The sequence below is a fragment of the Mus caroli genome, unplaced genomic scaffold (genome assembly GCF_978045245.1).
Source record: "Mus caroli unplaced genomic scaffold, Mus_caroli_1 scaffold_4, whole genome shotgun sequence".
In the NCBI taxonomy this organism is placed as follows: Eukaryota; Metazoa; Chordata; class Mammalia; order Rodentia; family Muridae; genus Mus; species Mus caroli.
The window spans coordinates 120,339,792-120,357,383 of record NW_028227259.1 but is presented as its reverse complement, the minus strand read 5'-3'; the positions used below and the strand labels follow the sequence as shown (position 1 = coordinate 120,357,383).

At 48.0% G+C, this 17,592-nt stretch overlaps 1 protein-coding gene across 3 annotated transcripts in view; it reads left to right on the top strand.

Annotated features, from left to right (window-relative positions):
• Positions 1 to 17,592, top strand: part of Ccdc60 (coiled-coil domain containing 60) — a 167,345-nt gene that overhangs the window by 107,565 nt on the left and 42,188 nt on the right. For all 3 annotated transcript variants that reach the window (XM_021162733.3, XM_021162734.3, XM_021162731.2), the window contains exons 4-5: positions 6,249 to 6,356; positions 16,855 to 16,962. In XM_021162733.3, the coding sequence (XP_021018392.1) occupies positions 6,249 to 6,356; positions 16,855 to 16,962 (216 nt within the window). The remainder of the gene's footprint in view (positions 1 to 6,248; positions 6,357 to 16,854; positions 16,963 to 17,592) is intronic.

Sequence of the window (17,592 nt, the reverse complement as noted above, 5' to 3'; positions counted from 1 at the left end):
GTGGACACACAGCATCCTGAACTCCACTCTACCTATCCCTTTCAGTCAAAAGAATAACCAGGAATCTAGAAGGAAAAACAAAACGAAAACACCTCCAGAGAGTGGAGGCTTGGTCAGGGCCATAATGCTGGCAGATCATGGCCTGTGATGCCAAGACATACATCAATGACACAGCAGGATCAGTCTATTGGGAAGCGCCAGTATCCAGCTAATGTGACTAGGGCGGTACTGTGTTTTCCTTTTAAAAAATGCCCTTCACTCAGTTGTCACATACAGACTGTGTGTATTCATAGGGCACAGTGTGGCATCTCAGTAGACTCACACAATGTGCAGTGGTTGGATTGGGATCTTTACGAGGCCCTATCACCTCAAGCACACTGAGCGGAGAAGATTCAGAGTCCGCACCACTCCCTGCACAGAAGCATGCAGCCCACAGTCATCGGCCACAAGTCTGCTGCTGCTGTGGAAGGTTAGAAGTCGTCCTCCCCACGGGGACATGTTAGCCAGTGGCGGACTCGTAGGGTTGCCCATCAACTGCAGCCTTGCCCTAGGATAAAAAGGACTAAAGTTCTCCCTCCTTTTTGTAGAAATTGTCATGTAATGAAGAAGCCACCTGTCGTAGTTTGAATAGGTTTGGCCCCCACAGACTCACGTGTTTGAATGTTTGGCCCATAGTCAGTGCCACTATTAGGAGGTGTGGCCTTGTTGGAGGAAGTGTGTCACTTTGGGAGTGGGCTTTGAGGTCTCCTATGCTCAAGCTCCACCCAGTATGGAACACAGTCTCCTGATGCCTGTGGATCAAGATGTAGAACTCTCAGCTCCTTCTCCAACACCATGCCTGCCTGCATGCTGCCATGCTTCTTGCCTTGATGATAATGGACTGAATTCTGAACCTGTAAGCCAGCTCCAGTTAAGTATTGTCTTTTATGAGAGTTGCCTTGGTCATAGTGTCTGTCACAGCGATGGAAACCCTAACAAAGGCAGAAGTTGGTACCAGGAACTAGGATATTGCTGTGATAGGCCAGACTGTTTTCGTTTGAAGGAATGTGGATCTGGGGACTTTGGATTTGGAAAGCAATGGAATGCTTTAAGTGGGGTTTAATGGGCCATCCTAGTAGGAATACAGAAAACATTGGTGATTTGAACTCTTCTGGCCTGGCTCAAGTAGTTTCAGAGGAAAAGAATTTTAGTGCCTAGAGGTTGTTCTTGTGGTATTTTGGTAAAGTCTGTGACTGCATTTTGCCCCTTTCTGAAGAGTCTGCCTGAGGCTAAGGTGAAGAGATTTAGATTAATTGCATTGATAAAGGAAATCTCAAAATAGCCTAGCATAGACTCTGTCCTGTAGTTCACTCTTATGACGAGCATTTTGATGGAACATAGCAAGCTTAGAAAGGAGAAATATAAAATGTGTGGTTCAAGGATTAAAGGGGAATAGAACTAAGTCCTGTGTTCAAGGATATTAAATGGACTGAGGGAGTAGCAACCTCAGGCAAGATCCCACCTATCTAAGCTTCCATCTTATGAAAAGGAATTGAAGAAAAGCTTAGGTCCAGGCATAGCGACTAAGGATGCTTCTAACTAATGAAGTTGGGAAAACCTTTGAACATCCTAGCACTCAGGAGACAGAGGCTGCATCTCTGGGTTCAAGGCCAACCTGTTCTACAAAGCAAGTTCCAGGACAGCCAAGCTTAGGCAGTGAAGGAAACCATGGAAAATGGAAAGCTGGTGAGGATGTAATTTAGGGTCAAGGATGGAATTTCCTTCTGCAACTAAGGAAAGCCACTGAGGTCAGGCATGTGGCAGAGGTGTCCCTGCATGAAGGCCCAGAGAGGCCATTGTGTAAAGCTGTGAAGGCAAAACCCATATTGCCTTGGAGACCCTGAGATGTTAGAGATGCCAGAGCCATGGGATGTCTCCTGAGGGAAGCTGCTAACAGGGAATGGAACCAGCCCAAGAGAATGAAGTGTGTTGCAGTTAACAAAGATGAAAGGAGTTGGAGATCTGAAGAGTGTTTTGACATCACACATGGAGGATTCAGATTTTGGAGTCGGCCCAGCTGGTTTTCAATCTTGCTTTGGTGCAGTATTTTCTCACTATGCTCCCTTCCCTGTGCTTTGAAAAGGTAATGTATATCCTGTGATGTTGAGAATATGTGATCTGCTTCTTGATTTTGACTTTATAGGGGATTACAGTTAGGAGATTGCATAAATCTCAGAAGAGACTTTGAACTTTGGACTTTTAAACATTGTTGAAACTGTGATAGACTATGGGGACTTTTGAAGTTGGGCTAAATGTATTTTGTATTTTATTATGGCTACAAGACTATGGGAGCCAGGGAGTGGAATGTGATTTGAATACGTATGGCCCCCATAGACTCATGAGTTTGAATGTTCAGCCCATAGGAAGTGGCACTACTAGAGGCGTGGTCTTGTTGGAGGAAGTGTGTCACTGTGGGGGCGGGCTTTGAGGTCTCCTATGCTTAAGCTCCACCCAGTGTGGAACAGTTTCCTTTTGATGCCTGTGGATCAAGATGTTGAGCTCTCAGCTCCATCTCCAGCACCATGTCTGCCTGCACACTGCCATGCTTCCTGCCATGATGATAATGGACTGAACTTCTGAAACTATAAACCAGCCCCAACTAAGTGTTTTCCTTTATAAAAGTTGCCTTGGTCACGGTGTCTCTTCACAGCAATGGAAATTCTGACTAAGACACCGCCCAGCCTGCACCAAATAAGGAGAGGAAAGTGTTGAAGAGGCTTCATAGGATCCACAGTCAGAGAACACCTTTCTCCAGTCCTTATTCCCCCTGAGTATGCAAGACATGGTTTATTTAAAGTTTAATACGTTTATGCTTATTCCTTTTATTGGTTTGGTTAGTCTTATCTAGTACGGTCTCTAAGCCGGACAAAACCAGTTATCAAAATAAATGGCTGCCCACTCCATGAGTCTAGCAACAAATGCAGGGCTGGGGCTTGCTCTACGAATTAGCATTCAGAGACTGTCCATAGCAAGATGGCATCACAGGCAGGGGCACAGGTAGGACTTGGAGTTGAGTCCTGACTCTACTCTACAACTGCTGGCCTTTGAGCAGCTCAGCAGACCTGAGTCTCCATTTATTCCACCCGTATGGATGGGGCAAGACACCCATGCGTGCTATGAGGATTACAGGAAACGAAGCTCAGCACAGATCACAGCATATAGAACACACTCGATGCCTGTCAGCAACTATGATACAACAAAGTGATTTTGACCTCTCTGGGTCTCCTTTAGCTAAACTCCTTATAATCTTTGGCACAAAAATCTTAATTTCCATGAAGGCATCCCATATCTAAGAGCCTGACTTCTAAAATATGGTTCCAATGTAGAGGTCTCAAGAGTGCAAAGGTAGGACTTAAAGTCAAGTCTTTTTTTTTTTTAACAAAGCAAAGGTCACACACATATACACAGACACATATATACATACATACATTCATACATACACATGCATACATATACACATACATATATACATACACACCTATACATATACACATAAATACACAATATACACATACATTCACACCTACACATATACACACATATATAATACACACATATACACATACATGTACATACATATGCATACATACATACACATACACACATACATACACAGAGACATATACACACATGCATTCATGTACATAATCACACACACCTCAGGATCTAAGTGACTGCAGGCAAAAGCTTTAAGTCTGACAAACTAAGGCAAAGAGGAGGTACAATCATGCATGTACCATGATCCTTGCCTGTGAGCCTTCCCCCCTCCCACAGCCATCCCCCACCCCCGCTATGCTCAGTTTTCCAGCTACAGATTCAGGCCAAAAAATAAATAAATAGGAACCCGTGGTGGGGGAGTGGAATTTGTCTTATTATTAGAATCAAAAGAAGTCATCAAACCAAGGATTTCAGAGTGTGAGGTCTAGGAGACATGGACCTGTCACCGTGGGACATGTATGTAACCATGTTCACTAGGACAGAACACAGAGATGCATTTGCCAGTGAGGTTTTTTTTTGTTTTGTTTTTTGTTTTTTAATTCCTAGTTTGTTTGTTTTCCAGCTCCAGTGTCAAAAAAGGGGTCAATGCCCATTGAAACTGGGGCACCTAGATTCTGGGGCTAGCTATCTTTTAATTAGCTCTCTGACCCCAAGATTGTCCTCAGATCCCCCAGAGGAAGGTGCTTGGTCCTCACGTGCCAGCACAACCCCACATGACCCGGCACGAAGCTAGGGTAATCTTTTCAAAAAAGAGAAATTGCTCCCAGCAGGACCCTCTCAAGGGCGGAAAAAGACAAATCTTAGGTAGAAGCTCACAGGCCCAGAGAGCCTTGCTTGTGGCTTGTGGCTTGTGGCTCCTGCCTGGGCGCACAGCCTCCTCCTCCCCCTCTGACCACATGCCCCCCTGCGGCAGCTTCCCAGTACCAGCCCATCCCCCCTTATATTTGTCTGGTTAATCCCACTCGACCTTCAGATTCCGGTTCATTATTTCCGTCTGTCTGGTTCATTAATGCAGTCGTGAAATACCTACTCCAAAAAACGTACTAAGTCAAGGAAACAAATACAACTTTCCCAGGTCTGTGGTCAGAGGGGAAAGACAGTCATCCCTCCAATCAGGGACACTCAAAGTAGATGGCTCCCTCACACCGCCTGGTGCATCTCTCCCTGCGGCCCTGTCTTCTCGGGCTGAGTGGATGCCAACAGCATCCCAGGACACAAGATGGAGAGGTGTCCTGTGTGACGCCTGTGTGAATCCCTGTGTGACAGCATCACTTTTGACAAATTCTATTGTGTCAACCAACCACAGAGCTGAGAGCCAAAGAAGGGAAAGTATGGGGGCCCACTTCTCATTTGTCCTTTGTAACCGTCATGACTCCCGGGGGTGGGGGGATCGCAGCCCGTGTTAGGCTATAAACTCTGCATACTCTCCCTATATAGCCCTGTCGGGTGCTTGGTTATACCCACCCCCGACCCTCACAAGACTCTTAAGTCTCAGGAAGGGAAAGGGTGGGTCAGCCTCCTTCCTTGTGACATCTGCAGCCCCCACAGAGAAGATATTCAGTAGTCACTGCTAGAAGTCAGTGAACCAGGAGCCCATGAGTGATCCTGTAAGGAAAACACTTAGGTGGGGCTCCTGGGTAATCAGAGCTTCAAGGGAACGGGAGGGTGAGAAACCAGGGGTGCTCAATCCAGGGGTGCATGGCCCAGAGAAGCAGGCAGTGACTCCAAAGCCTGGGACACAAGACCCCAGAGAAGCAGGCAGTGACTCCCAAGCCTGGGACACAAGACCCCAGAGAAGCAGGCAGTGACCCCCAATCTTCAGCTGCTACTGATACTCAGTGGAGATGTGGCCCAGAGTGGCCAGCGTTTTTAAGGTCTTAAGAAACAAACATTTACAAGAAATGTCTAAAATTTAAAACATGGGTAGTTGATTAAGTTGCATGCACATGTGTGCATGCACACACACACACCCATATTGGGGGGTGGTCTGATTAAAACACCTGCAAGCCAAATTCAGTTATAAGAGAAAATGCCTATGATGCAGGAATATTTGAAAGAAAGCCATTTTCTGTAGCTGAGATAACCTCCTCTGTGAAAGATGGGGGCGGAGGGGGGGGGGGCGGGGAGTCGACAACACCCGGGAGGGAACACTGAAATGTGGTCTCAAATATACCCTTCACATAGAACAGAGTCAGAAAGCATGCTAGTGAGTCTTGGTTATCAACCTGACTGAATTGAATAACGCCTACGAGATGTATAGTGTCCACCTCTACCTGTGTCTGGGAGAGGGTTTCCAGAGAGGACCAGCTAATAAAGGGAGATTTGCCCTTAGCACGAGCCACACAGTCCCACAGGCTGGGAGCCCAGAAGTGAGCAAGTCACCACAGGTTTCTTTCTCTCCTCCTCTCCCACCTATCCTCCCTCTCCCCCCTCTCCCTCCCTCCCTCTCCTCAATGAGGCATCCCATGTCTCTGAAACAAGGAATTTACCTTCTTGTTTCTTTTCTGCTTTCCTCTGGCAGGGCAAGCCTTGTTTTCTTTTAATGTGTTGTGTTCACCTACTGCCTCTAGAATTCTCACCCAGCACACTGGCATGACTGCCAGGCACACTGTAGGTGTCCAGTCCCCAGTGTCACTCATTCCTGACAGAGATGAGCCTCAAGGCTGCTTCGCTCCCAACTCACTCGGCTCCCCTATCTGCTCTCCCCTCAGTACCTACGACTGCGAGAAGCTAAAGAAGTTGGAGGCCGGGATCATCATCCGCCCGTTCACGCCCATCCACAGCTGTCTCATGGCGCCCTCCCTGCCTGAGTCTCACGTGTAAGCCGGCCCCACCTCCACCTCCATAACCTTGCTGGGTCAGAAACCGGAAGGAAGCTAAAACGACCCTGAGAGCTAACTCATCAGGAGCTTTGTCCCCTTGAAAGGGACAGGGAGGCTGGAGCCAGCAAAACTGGCTCATAAAAACAAAACAACATCAGAAACAGAATAGACAGAGTAGAAGATGTGGTAGGTTAGACCCCAGCAGCAAATATGCAAGGGCCCGAGTCATCCCTTCCCCCACTGAACCAGATCCTCAAAAGTCAAATAATTTGCAAAGATAAAATCTGCCTTGAGCTCTCAATGCAGAGTTTGTACACAAAAACAAAAAACTCAGCTGAGGCTCAGGGGTCATGATCCCCCTCTCTCCAAGACTCGGGGAGCTATTTCCCACAAGCCCCTGCGGCCCCATGCCTAAAGGCATGACCTCCTCCACATCCCATGGTACTCAAGACTAAGCGACCTTCCGAAGAGCAAAGCGTGCTTGCTTTCCGGAAACCTTAGCATGTGGTTCCTCTATTGTCTGCTCCGAGAGCCACAAGTCCTTAGGGCTTCACCAGGGTGGGGGGATGGAGAGAACTTCTCGCCTCGCACTGATGCTGTGTGGAGACTGAGAGACCCTCCTTGCAAAGGGCTCTCCTGTGTCCCACTGGATATTTAAAAGCAGCATCCTGGGCCACTCTGCCCAACAAATGTCAACAGCACCCTCAGCTCACGAGCCAAGACCATCATCACCATCACCGCTTTCCCTCACCACTGTCAGCAGCAGCACACACCGAACATGTTCTCATCCCTTATTAGTAGCCAAGGCTAATCCCACCACATTACAACTGGCCTCTGCCCACCTTTTACGGACATTTATCTGGGTCTCCTGGTAGAACTACTCACTCATCATGAGCGTTCCAACCGGCAGCCCAAGCTGGGTGCCCTTAAAGCATCCTCTTGGGAAAAACACAGCGTCTCTGGGAAGCGCCCACGTACCTCCCGGCCATTCCCATGGGTAAGCCCCTCTGGAAGCCTGAGATTCACATAGATCCAGAACCCAGAAGAGAGGCCTAGAAAAATAGGTCCCGTTCCCCATCTGTATGATTGGAGAAACGAGGTTAACCACACTGAGCCTTGAGTGCTGTGAGCAGAAACTGTTTTCTTCCATGCCAGATGGGAAAGTGAACCCTGCCAGGGGTCTCTCGCAACAGGAATCTTCACCCCTGGCTCCCAGCTCGGGTGTATTTGATAGGCTTTCATTATGACTGTCAACACACTGCGGGTGTTACAGGAATGTGTTTACTGTTATCCCCTGGTGTCTCCAGTACATGTCTTGGGTGTTGCAGATCACATGATCTCTCTCTCTCTCTCTCTCTCTCTCTCTCTCTCTCTCTCTCTCTCTCTCTCTCTCTCAACTACTTTACCGTTGTAGTATAGAAGGGACAAGGCTGGAATGTATTGTTTGTGTTCTAATAAGATTTTCCTTCATTATGGAAACAAGTTACATGCCCACTCAGTGGCTGTAGTTTGCCAACCTTCCCTTTAGAAGCTGGTCGCTTCTTTTCCTTGACTAGTGAAAGGTTCTGGCCATGCTGAATCGCTGTGTGTTGATGGATTGCTCAACTTGGAATGACAGAACCCTCTCCCATTGCCCCCAAGTCTACAGAGTGCTGGGCGAACCCACCATCGCTGCTCCAGGAGGGGTCTGCCTTCTTGTTTGATCGGTTGCTTAGGATGACAGCAGTATCTCTTACCATCTAGTGCCGGCCGGCATGGGCTTGTCCACACTGTACCTAAGAAGGATTCTAAGAACAAGGGCCTCGATACCCAAGGCTTCCGGAGGCAAAGGCTCACAGGAGGCTCAGCAGTCCTCTGCCATTCCCTGGACCAAGTTGGTCAAAAGAGCAGAGCAGATACAGGGAGCAAGGGAAAGACTCAAACTCCCGAGAAGACGAGGTAGCAAAGTCAGAGCACAGAGTCTCAGACTGCAGAGCGAGGAGGAGTTGGGTATTTTATAGATTTGTTTTTACTACTTTTAAACTGTGAGCATATATGTATCTGCCGGGTGTGTGTGGGCGTGTGTATGGGAGCTACGTGTCTGCGTGTATGAGTGTATGTGGGGGTATACATGTATGTGTGCGCAGGTATATGTGTCTGTATATGGTGTGTATGTATGAGTATATATGTGGGGAGTATGGGTATCTGTGTGTGTATGTGTATAGGTATGTATGTATAAAGGTGTATGTGTGGTGGTGTATATATGTGGGTGTGGGTGTCACATGTGTGTCTGTGTGTGAGGGGGATGCATGCCTATGTGGGTACAGGTGTATGTGTCTTTCTCTGTGTGTATGGGGCTGTATATATGTATGGGTGTATGTTTGGGAGTGGGTGTACATGTGTGTCTCTGTGTGTATGTGTCTGTATGGGTGTGTATATATGGGTATATCTCTGTGTGTGTGTGTCTGTGTGTGTGTGTCTGTGTGTGTGTCTGAGAGAGAGAGAGAGAGAGAGAGAGAGAGAGAGAGAGAGAGAGAGAGAGAGAGATGCCCTCATAGCTCAGAGGAGGGAAGCAGACCCTGAAGCTGGAGTTACATGGAGTGATAATCCTCGTGTGGTTGCTGGGAACTGAACCGGGTTTTCTGGAAGAGCAGCCAGTGCTCTTGGCTGCTGAGCCATCCATCTCTCCAGGAACTACAGCATCTTTCCAGTGAGTTGTTCTCATCACTTTTCTTCTTCGCTGGGACAGAATGCTTGACAGGAAGCAACGTAAGGGGCCAGACCAGTAAAGGCACCCACTATCGTGCCTGGTGACCTGAGTTTGAACTCACAAGGTGGGAGGAGAAAACAGATTCTTGTAGTCTGTCCTCTGATCCCCCCACAAGTGAAGCAGGACACACCCCCTACCCTCCCCCCCCCCCCCAAGCACAATCATAAACAATTATAAAACGGACAAAGATGCAATGTGAAGAGAAGAAGAAATTATTCTGGCTCAAGTTTGAGGGGATAGAGCCCAGTGTAGAGAGGAAGGCACTGCAGTGGGTGCATCAGGCAGTCTGCTGATACTTGAGCCAATCACCAAGCCGATCACAGCTCACAGGGCCTGCTCCCGGAGCCCTACGCCTGACATAGCGATCAAGAAGCAGAGGGTTCACAATCTCCCCAGAGGGTACCACTCTATCTGGGGACCACCGCAAAGGCTGAGCCTTGGGAACATCTCAGATCCTACCCATAACATTAGTCTCTGCTTGTCATTCCTTAAGCCCTCAGCCACCACATAAGCCAGTGTAGATCAGAGCCTGGCTAGTCCCTCAACCCCAGTGCGATTGATCCTGAAGCTGGCTGACAATCCCGAGTTAGCCGGGTAGGGATCGATTCCATCACCTGCAGCGGTGGGGAAAGATTTGGCTTTTATGTTTCAAAATGGGAGGGGCCATCTAAAGCACAGAGACACAGCTTCCTACCATCCCTCTAAAGAGACAAGGCTGTCCCAAACAGCCTTTTCTAAACACCAGCTCAGCAGAAGCATGGCCACACCCCATGTCCTGATCTGCCATTGGACACAGGCTGGGACAGCATTGTACACTTGGACTGGATGCTCACACACACCAGAGTTGTACAGGTGTGTGACACTCGCCTAGGTTCTGGGCCTGGGCACTGCAGACGTGAGCCTTGTACAAGCCCGTGGGGAGAGTTTTCTGACTGTGCCTGTGTTCAAGCAGATAAGTGCTTTCTCTTTAAATCTGAGCAAGTTCTTTCTCTTTAAATCTGAGGGGTTTTTTCTGTGACCTGGAGAGAAAAGACAGGTTGCCACCAGGCTTGCTTCCAGGTTTTGTTGTGGTTGGTTTTTTTGTTTGTTTTTTTCCCCAGACTACTCACTGCAGATTAGGGGAGTGAGGGTCAGGTTTGAGGCTTCTCACAGGCAAGCGAGCAAATGGTCTAGACCCAGAAGATGAACACTCTTTTCCTGATGAGAAAGGAAGGCTCCATCCCCGCAGGGCCGGAGACCAGCATCAACGGGTTATTCCACAGTGGGGATTCAGGAGGCTGGACTCAGATTCCAACTCTAATGTTTACTGGCCTTTTGACAATTAGATGAGTTTCCTGGTCCTTTGTGCCTCAGTTTATTTATCTACAAAATAGGGACACACTGGTGGTACTCTCCTCCAGATTCACGAAATTGAGAGTAAACCACGGGTAGTGAATGACTTGGACACTACTTGGGGTGCTCACAGCTACTATCGGGGCTGGAGCTGGGTTGTCACCACACATCAGTGGCCCGGCATGTGAGAAGCACACCCCAAGCTATCAGTCAGGGAACAAATGTCAGATCCAAAGCAACCGATTCCCACCATCTTGCGTGTGATAAGCAGAAGGATGCTGAGCCCACCTGTATCCATGCCATGTGCTGGCCAAGACTGTGACTTGCAGGTCCCTGAGAGCAGCCGTGATAAACAGGGACCTGGGGTGTAGAGACTCGGAGGAGACGTTTAGGGATATCCTCAGACAGTGCCTAACCCAGACCTAGAGAGATCAAGGTTTACTTCCCAGTGACCTTAAAGAAGTGGGGTTTCCTGTCTCACAGCTCTGGGGAAGGTTGCTGCCAGGGTCACCGCCTTCTTGGCTGCACACAGCAGTCCTCTGTTTCCTCACAGCGACCTTCTCTGTGTTGTAGCTATGGAGAGGCCTTATGTGTCTCTTTCCGCTAAGACTGGATTAGAGCCTTCCAAAATGGCTTCCTTTTAGATGGAGTGCCTCTTCAAAGGCCATATCTCCAAACACATTGGAGGAACTGAGAGTTACAGTTTTAACATAAGAATTCCGAGGTCCACAATTAAGCCCACACTAGGTGGCTTAGGGGTGTAGGGAGTTTGGAGATGTTAAACAAGGGCAGAGAGGGTCCACTTTGGCTTGTTCTGGGCAGTTTCATAAATCACTAGGATGGAGGTGTTGAAAGTCAGAGGAATCTTAGATGTAAGGAAGAAGGGAAAAGGAAGGGAGGAAGAGAGGGAGGGAGGGATGGAGGGAGGGAATGAATGAGTCTGATGTTCACCAACCCAATGTCTCCAGTACCACCACACGACCAGGCAGACTCCATCCCTTTCTATACACATCTCATAGCCAAGACCTGCAGGGGTCCCTGTCCCAGCCTCTTACAATTTGTTAGTGCTACAATTAGGAAATATCTTGGTGCTTAAGGCCCAGCAATAGGTGTATGACACGTTGACTTCATTGCCTAAATGCTGGACAGAGAGCTACTGACCTGTGTTGTCCCCTGCAGTGGGAACCCAAGGCAAAGGAGGAGTGAGTCGTACTTAGTAAATCACTTGAAGAAGAATCTTGTTCTTTATTCAGATGGATGTGTGTAGAAGACACACACACACACGTACACACACGGGCGCATACACACACACACACACACACACACACACACACACACACACACACACACACGGTAGGAAGGAAGAGGAGAAGGGGGCTCCTAGTTGTCCTTGGATGTGACAGTTACACCCTAGCAGGAGAGGCTGAGGGTGGGGAGAGGTAGGACAGCTCTATTTCACTTTAGATGACTAGAAAGCTGGCTCTCAGGGGACACCCTAGGACAGCCCCCCACAAGGTGTGAGGTGAGATCTTCCTGGAAACTGAGAAATCTTCCCTTCCTGCGCCTGGGAACCCCTGGGGAGCAGTGGCCTGGGCAGGAAGCTGGCTCAGGAGAGCAAGGAGAGCCATCCCAAAGCCTCCTTAAGCGAAGGCTCTTTTCCATTAGGGAAGGATGAGCACTCTTGGGGGTGGAGGCAGCTTCCAGGACTACACCCCAGTTTCAAGAAAACCTCAGGCTGGTCATGTTAACCCTGTCCTGCCCTCGCTAACAGTGACCACCACTCCACTGGCTCCCTTGGTACCTAAGTCAGCCCCCCAGGCCAGGTCACTCTGGGGTTCAAACCATCACCCATGTTAGCTGTGTGACCTCAGGTAACTCGCTGCACCTCTCAGAGCCTCAGGTCTCCCACCAGATACAACATCCTATCAGGTCATTGAGCATCCGATTGAACATTCAAACACCATCTCTGCTCACGACTGAGTTGTGTGACCTGGAGCAACACTGGCTCTGCCTCTCTGGACTCTGCCTCTCTTGTCTAAAATAGGTAATAATTCACATACCACCGTGTTATTGGGAACCTTAAATAATGTGGAGAAAGCATACCAGCTAAAGTGTAGTACACTGCAGACAGTTAGTATGGGGTCCCCAGAGGATCAAAAATGTCAATCAGACACACTGTTCGGCAGTCTGTTTTCTTTCATTTTCTTTCTTTTCTTTTTATTAGATATTTTCTTTATTTACATTTCAAATGCTATCCGGAAAGTTCCCTATACCCTTCCCCCACCCTGTTCCCCTACCCACCCACTCCCACTTCTTGGCCCTGGCATTCCCCTGTACTGGGGCATATAAAGTTTGCAAGACCAAGGGGCCTCTCTTCCCAATGATGGCTGACTACATATGCAGCAGCTAGAGACATGAGCTCTGGGGGTACCGGTTAGTTCATATTGTTGTTCCACCTATAGGGTTGCAGACCCCTTCAGCTCCTTGGGTAATTTCTCTAGCTCCTCCATTGGGGGCCCTGTGTTCCATCCTATAAATGACTGTGAGCATCCACTTCTGTATTTGCCAGGCACTGGCATAGCCTCACTCAAGACAGCTATCTTTTCAGCAAAATCTTGCTAGCATATGCAATAGTGTCCAGGTTTGGTGACTGATTATGGGATGGATCCCCAGGTGGGGTAGTCTCTGGATGGTCCATCCTTTTGTCTTAGCTCCAAACTTTGTCTCTGTAACTCCTTCCATGGGTGTTTTGTTCCCTATTCTAAGGAGGGATGAAGTATCCACACTTTGGTCTTCGTTCTTGATTTCCTTGTGTTTTGCAAATTGTATCTTGGGTATTCTAAGTTTCTGGGCTAATATCCAATTATCAGTGAGTGCGTATCTAATGGCTTCTTTTGTGATTGGGTTACCTCACTCAGGTTGATATCCTCCAGAAGCATCCATTTGCCCAAGAATCTCATAAATCCATTGTTTTTAATAGCTGAGTAGTACTCCATTGTGTAAATGTACCACATTTTCTGTATCCATTCCTCTGTTGAGGGACATCTGAGTTCTTTCCAGCTTCTGGCTATTATAAATAGGGCTGCTATGAACATAGTGGAGCAAGTGTCCTTATTACCAGTTGGAACATCTTCTGGGTATATGCTCAAGAGAGGTATTGCTGAATCTTCCAGTAGTACTATGTCCAATTTTCTGAGGAACCGCCAGACTGATTTCCAGAGTGGTTGTACAAGCTTGCAATCCCACCAGCAATGGAGGAAGGAGTGTTCCTCTTTCTCCACATCCTCGCCAGCATCTGCTGTCACCTGAATTTTTGATCTTAGCCATTCTAACTGGAGTGAGGTGGAATCTCAAGGTTGTTTTGATTTGCATTTCCCTGATGGATGTTGAACATTTTTTTTCAGGTGCTTCTCAGCCCTTCGGTATTCCTCACTTGAGAATTCTTTGTTTAGCTCTGTACCCCATTTTTAATGGGGTTATTTGAATTTTCATATGACGTGTGTCTTAGTTAGGGTTCTACTGCTGTGAACAGACACCATGACCAAGGCAAGTCTTATAAAAAACAACATTTAATTGGGGCTGGCTTACAGGTTCAGAGGTTCAGTCCATTATCATCAAAGTGGGAGCATGGCAGCATCCAGGCAGGCATGGCACAGGAGGAGCTGAGAGTTCTATGTCTTCATCCAAAGGCTGCTAGTGGAAGACTGACTTCCAGGCAACTAGGGTGAGGATCTTATACCCACACCCACAGTGACACACCCATTGCAACCAGGTCACACCCACTCCAACAAGGCCACACCTTCAGATGGTGCCACTCCCTGATCCAAGGATATACAAACCATCACATTCCACTCCCTGGTCCCCATAGACTTGTTCAAAAACATGAGTCTATGGGGCCATACTTAAACATAGCATAATGCAAAATGCATTTAGTCCAACTTTCAAAGTCCTCATAGTCTATAGCGGTTGCAACAATGTTTAAAGTCCAAAGTTCAAGGTCTCTTCTGAGATTCATTCAACTTAATTAACTGTAATCCCCAAAGCAAGGCAGGAAACCAGCTGGGCAAACTCCAAACTGCATCTCCATGGCTGATGTCAAAGCGGTCTTCAGATCTCCACTCCTTGTTCATGTTTTTTTTTTTTTTGACTGCAACAAACTGCTTTCTCCTGGGCTGGTTCCACTCCCTGTTAGCAGCTTTCCTCAGCATGTATCCCATGGCTCTGGCATCTTTAACATCTTTGAGTCTCCAAGGCAATTTCAATGTTACATCTTCTTGTTTCAGTGTCTGGGATTCCACTTGATCTTTTGGACTCCTCCTAAGGGCTGGCATCACTGTTCCATCTCTGTGCTCTGTAGCACTCTATGCTCAGGTTGATCCACTCCACTACGGCTGCTGTTCTTGGTGATCATCCCATGGTACTGACATCTCCAATACACTGGGGTGTTCCACTCCAACTAGGCTTCACCAATAGCCTCTCATAGGCTCTCTTCAGGGTGCCAAGCCTCAAATTCTTTGCATGACCCCTTCAGTCCTGGGCCATCAACTACAGCTGAGGCTTCAACTTCTCCAATGGCCTTCCCTGGCCTCTCACAGTGCTAAGCCTCAGCTTCTCTCCATGATCCCTTCATTCCTTCACAAGCAGTACCACCTGAGTGACTCTTACACATTACCAAGTCCAGCCGCAGCATGAAGTACAACCTTGGGTATCTCTGGAACACAGCTTCTTTGTGCTCCCAGAAAACAATTTCCAGAAGATTTCACCTCAGTAATGCTGGTCTCTTCTTAATCACTGCTAATTCCTTAGCTCCAGCTAACCAGCATCAATTTTCCCAGTGGTTCCTCCCATTCTTAACTCTAGAGCCAGAGCCACATGGCTGAAGCTGCCGAGTTCTGCTGCTTACAGGAACTAGAACATGATTCCCTTGTACTATCACATTATCACTACCTTTATGTTTTCTAAATCCTTCACTGCCTAAGCTTGGCTATCCTGGTTCTTGCTCTGTAGATTCACCTTAAATGTAGAGATCAGCATGCCTGTCTCATGGGATTAAAGGTGTGTACCACCATGCCTGGATCTAATTAAGCTGGGTAGAATCTTGCCCCAAGGTCCTACTCCCTTAATCTGTTATCTCCTAGAACACGAGATTTTGCTCCATTTCACTTCCTGGTACTCCTTTAGTACTCAAACCATATATTTTATATTTTTCCTTTCTAAGCTTGCTATGCTTGTTCATACTTCTCTTCATAAGACTTAACCAGAGAACAAAGTCTCTGCTGGGCTTTTTTGAAACTTCTTTTGTCAATGCAACTAATGCAAGTCTCTTCACCTTAGCCTCAGGCAAACTTTTCAGACAAGGGCAAAAAGTAGCCACATTCTTCACCAAAGTACCACAAAACCAGTCTTTATTCCACATTCTGAAATTCTTCTCCTTTGAAATCTCTTGGGCCAGGTCAACACAGTTCAAATCACTCCCAGCAACAAAGTCTTCTATATTCCTACTAGGATGACCCATTAAGCCCCATTTAAAGCATTCCACTGCTTTCCAAATCCAAAGTCCCAAAATCCACATTCTTTCAAATAAAAGCATGGTCAGGCCTATCACAGCAATACCCCACTCCTGGTACCAACTTCTGTCTTAGTTAGGGTTCTACTGCTGTGAACAGACACCATGACCAAGGCAAGTCTTATAAAAAACAACATTTAATTGGGGCTGGCTTACAGGTTCAGAGGTTCAGTCCATTATCATCAAAGTGGGAGCATGGCAGCATCCAGGCAGGCATGGCACAGGAGGAGCTGAGAGTTCTATGTCTTCATCCAAAGGCTGCTAGTGGAAGACTGACTTCCAGGCAACTAGGGTGAGGATCTTATACCCACACCCACAGTGACACACCCATTGCAACCAGGTCACACCCGCTCCAACAAGGCCACACCTTCAGATGGTGCCACTCCCTGATCCAAGGATATACAAACCATCACAACGTGCCTGGTGTGGTTTTCTTCAATGGCCAGCTACACTCAGTCCTGCTAATACTGTCTCCAGGCTTTCTTATTTACTGCATCTTTTTTAATCAGATAAACTATCAGACATCATCAGTGTGATACTAAGCACCTTCAATAGTTATTTTATTTGCCTGAGTCAAGACCTCTAGCTAGGAGAGACTCCAGTACCACTACACTCAGAGGAACTGGGACAGGATGTCGTGCTTCTGTCTTGCTAGCTCAGTGACACGGTCGTGTGGTCTCCCTAAGCAATACACGCACACAACCTCCCGTGTCCTCATCTGCACAGTGGGACCAATAGGCATGTCATACACAATGGGTACAAACCTGTGTGCCAGCGGCGCCCACTGAGGTCTCTGTGAACGGTGTTCTAAAAAGATGCTCCTGTGCCCCCTCCCTCTGTCTCTGCAGGGATCCTCTCTTCCGCCAGCTGTGTGCTCTCCACTGGCTCCTAGAGGCCCTGACCATCGACCACACCCACCACACCATGAGGCCCCTGATTGCCTGTTGGAACCCCAAGTAAGTCCAGCAGCCCTGCACCCAACTGCAACCTGGTACTCTTGCCTGGGCAGAAAGGGGCGGTGGGGATCGTATCCTTCCCACCCCCCACCCTTGGTTTGTTGGATGGGTGGTCTGCCTTAGGAGTTGATGCACTCTGTGGATGAGCTCAGCACCTACACTGGGCTCAGGTGAGTCTCTCCCCCAGAGCCTGACTGTACACACCTCCTTACCAGCATCTCTGCCTGGTGCCGTATCACATGCAACACACTGGCAGCCTAAAATGGCACACAGTGGGAACACTTACACCACAGAAACGGGCAAGCTATACCAGCAGGACCCACAAACAAATTTCTCTCTGGGCCTCCTTGTTCTCTTACTGTGTCTCCTCAGCATTTTCCCTGGTCGCTCCTTCACCCCAGCCACCTCTCATATCCTCTCTCTAATCAAGTTCGAACCCAGGGCTGGGGAGCTGGCTTGTTGGTTAAGAACACAGCTGCTTTTGCTGAGAGCCAGGATTTGGTTTACAGTATCCATGAGGCGGCTCATAACAGTCTGTGCCCCTGAGTCCAAGGGATCTGCTGCCCTCTTCTGGCATCCTCTTGTACTGCCTACACACGGTGCATATATATACACACACGTAGGCAACAC